General features: G+C 40.1%; 1 protein-coding gene across 1 annotated transcript; it reads right to left on the bottom strand.

Annotated features, from left to right (window-relative positions):
* Positions 1 to 851: 851 nt before the first annotated feature.
* Positions 852 to 3,313, bottom strand: LOC135201518 (actin, muscle-like). The gene is made up of 2 exons (XM_064230509.1): positions 3,197 to 3,313; positions 852 to 2,039 (listed from the first exon to the last, which is right to left on the bottom strand). Exon 2 carries the CDS (start codon positions 2,024 to 2,026, stop codon positions 896 to 898), a length of 1,131 nt encoding a protein of 376 aa, XP_064086579.1. The 5' UTR covers positions 2,027 to 2,039; positions 3,197 to 3,313; the 3' UTR covers positions 852 to 895.
* Positions 3,314 to 3,717: the final 404 nt, after the last annotated feature.

Raw genomic sequence — 3,717 nt, 5'->3', positions numbered from 1 at the left:
AAGGGGGAAAAATGAGATGAGTGGGTAGGGCTTAATGGTGACGTTTTCGTGACGTCGAAGTCACTCGCTCGGAGATTGGTATGATCGTCGTTGGAATTTCTCAACATTTTCAGGTTGTGAATCAGGTTCTGCCAAAATTTCATACTAATCCGACTACTCTTTAAGAAGTTATTCTAAAAGAACGATGACTCAAGGCGAGTGAAATTCATAGTTACTGTTCTCAATTTTGTCCAGTAGCCCCTAACACATTTTTTAGATCATCTCTCTTTTGAGTCCTGAGAGGATAAACTTTTAGGTTTTAAATAAATATCTCCCAAATCGGACATGAAAAAGTCGATATATAGGATAGCAAAAAGATTATATTTGCTTTGAACTGTCTTACCAATAGTGTTTTGAGATGATACAGAAGTATGGAGTTAAGATTCGTATTCAAATTGTACTATTCTCCCTTCATGCAAGACTTTAAATATTTCGAGTGGTATTTAATAATTCATAATAACTATATATCTTTCCATTAAATCTGATCCTTCTTTTTGACCGGAATGCACAAAAACCACGCAAATTGTAGCGAATGGTGAATAATATCTGAATGGTTATGTTGGAAAGTACCCTTCATCCTGGAGCAAATATTTCCTTTACATTCTCGTAATAGTTCTCATAATAGTATTCATTTCTTATTGGGGTTGGGTTTGGAAGGGTCTAAGATTATAGAATTCGGTGCTATATCTTGTTACCATAGTCAGTCAACAAAAGTTTTATGATTTTTTTGGCTGGTTTCTGGTGCTATAACCTCTTGTTATAGTTTACCTCTTCAAGAAAAAGTCCTCGCTAGTAGGAAAATCAAAATGCAATTAAATTACTCGGCATTCTTTTATTGATAGGGTATAGAGTGTAATTAGAAACATTTGCGATGGACAATGCCTGGTCCAGACTCATCATACTCATCCTTAGAAATCCACATGGTCTGGAAGGTGGACAGTGAAGCCAGAATAGAGCCTCCAATCCAGACGGAGTACTTTCGCTCAGGAGGAGCGATGATCTTGATCTTGATAGTAGAGGGAGCCAAGGTAGTAATCTCCTTCTGCATCCTGTCAGCAATACCAGGGTACATGGTGGTACCTCCAGACATGACAGTGTTGGCATAAAGATCCTTCCTGATGTCGACATCACACTTCATGATGGACTGGAAGACAGTTTCATGGATTCCAGCAGATTCCATACCAAGGAAGGAAGGCTGATACATGGCCTCAGGAGCTCGGAAACGTTCATTGCCGATGGTAATGACCTGGCCATCGGGAAGCTCATAAGATTTATCCAGGGATGTTGAGGCTGCGGCTTGTGCCATTTCATTTTCGAAGTCCAGAGCAACGTAGCAGAGTTTTTCCTTAATGTCACGGATGATCTCACGTTCTGCTGTAGTCGTGAAGGAATACCCTCTTTCAGTCATGATCTTCATAAGGTAATCAGTCAGGTCACGACCTGCCAGGTCTAGTCGATTGATAGCATGGGGGAGAGCAAAGCCTTCATAGATGGGAACTGTATGGGACACTCCATCTCCGGAATCAAGCACAATGCCTGTCGTGCGGCCGGAAGCATAAAGGGAAAGTACGGCTTGAATGGCTACGTACATAGCAGGTAAGCTGAAAGTCTCGAACATGATCTGTGTCATCTTTTCACGATTGGCCTTTGGGTTAAGAGGAGCCTCGGTGAGAAGCACTGGCGACTCCTCGGGAGCAACTCGCAATTCATTGTAGAAGGTGTGATGCCAAACCTTCTCCATGTCATCCCAGTTGGTGATGATGCCATGACAGATCGGGTACTTGAGAGTAAGAATACCCCTTTTGCTTTGAGCCTCGTCACCCACATAGGCATCCTTTTGACCCATGCCGACCATCACACCCTGGTGACGAGGGCGACCCACGATCGAGGGAAAGACGGCGCGTGGGGCATCATCACCAGCGAAGCCAGCCTTGACCATTCCAGAGCCATTGTCACAAACAAGAGCAGCAGCGTCGTCGTCACACATGGTTGGGAGTTACCTGGGGAGAATAATATCTTGTTATATAATACTCTATAGAAAATTAGTAACAAGATCGCCTTAATATTAAGGGATAGGATTGTTTATGAAGGAATTTAAATCGAGAAAGTGCTGCTCCAGCTTTAATTAGGCCTCCTTATTTTTTATACCATTTCAAAACTCAAAACCAATATTATTCCTAGTAATCATGATGGTTTATTATTGAAGCGTTTTCAGAATATTGGATGGATATCTATTGCGCCTCACTTGCCTATTAATTTTTTCTGTTTTTTAGACTAAATCCACCGGGAACTATTCACGGGAAACTGTGCTTGTGGGCACTAATATCTGATTAGTCCTCACAAGCATTAATTTTCACAGACGGTAGCATTATCGTTATTTGAATGACTAGAATATATTCAGACAAAGGGCACTACTTTATCATTAAGGAAATATGCCATGTTTAGCGCTTGGGAAGAACTCTATCAGCAGCATAGCACTATTATGTATACTTTTGCCTTATAACGACGTTACGGATATTGCTTTGCGTACCAGAACCTAATATTTTACAACTTTCAGATTTAAGTACAGATTTACTACAGCACAATATAAACTACGGTATTTACAAAGTATTTCTGGTATTGACATATCACGAAAAAATTATACATTTTTTCTAAGACTGAATTGACAATTCTGTTTATACAGGATAGGGCATATTCCACTACCCGAAGTAACATAATTGTGATCAGTACTTGCCACGGAGTACAGTAGACTGCGGATGTTATACCATAGTAGTATACTTTTAAATTTCAATTCCCGCAGGCACAGAAGCTCTTCGATTTATCGGGAAACTGTACAGACAAGCCGAGGGTTACATAATGTTATTCACCGAGTTTCCAAGTGAAAAACCATTTCGTGTAAAACGGCTTTTTAACGTATTATATACCAAACAAAATTGTTGTCGTTCAAGTGTCATCTTAGTTGTAACACATATGCTAGTTTCATATGCAATGATTCCCTGAACAAACCCAGATGATTCTCGTAAATTTGACTTTTTGAAATATCATATTACATTTTAATATTTCGTCATAACACTCAAACACCGCAATCGCGTTTCCTTTTTAACAGAAGATCGATGTCACTCTTATGATGCAGTTCACAGTAAACCTGAGTACTCACCTTTATTTCCTTTAAGGCTCCTCCAGCTTCCGTGATGGTTCCGGCACAAGTGAGATGACCCTAGAAAAGCTTCATTATATATAACCCGTCTCAGACATGTGAGAATAGATATGACAGACGTTGGTACGGAAGGGAGAACAATAGGGAGTTTAGGGAGGTTGTTGAAGCTGTTGGAGGGGGGAAGAGGGAGAAGTAACAGAGACGGAATGTAATGGGAGAAGAAAGAAAAAAAAAAAAGGTAAAGAAATGGGGGGAATTCGTTCCTGTTATATGCAACTGGCGTCAGACATGGGTTGATCAGGAGGGTGACGAAAGGTTAAAATATCCTTACAATTTTCTGGGTGTGAGTGATGTTGATTACCTGACATGACAAACGCACGTTGCTGTAGCAACAACCGTCATGGACCGGTTCGTACGTATGTAGAAAAACATAAGAAGAATGACTTTAGATTAAATAAAAATTGCTTCGATTTCCATTTAGGAGGTTACTTTGAATAAAAAACAAAGTGCATATTGGACAT

Source organism: Macrobrachium nipponense, chromosome 28 (genome assembly GCF_015104395.2).
Source record: "Macrobrachium nipponense isolate FS-2020 chromosome 28, ASM1510439v2, whole genome shotgun sequence".
Lineage (NCBI taxonomy): Eukaryota > Metazoa > Arthropoda > Malacostraca > Decapoda > Palaemonidae > Macrobrachium > Macrobrachium nipponense.
The sequence above is the reverse complement of the archived record's forward strand: the minus strand, read 5'-3'. Positions and strand labels throughout refer to the sequence as shown.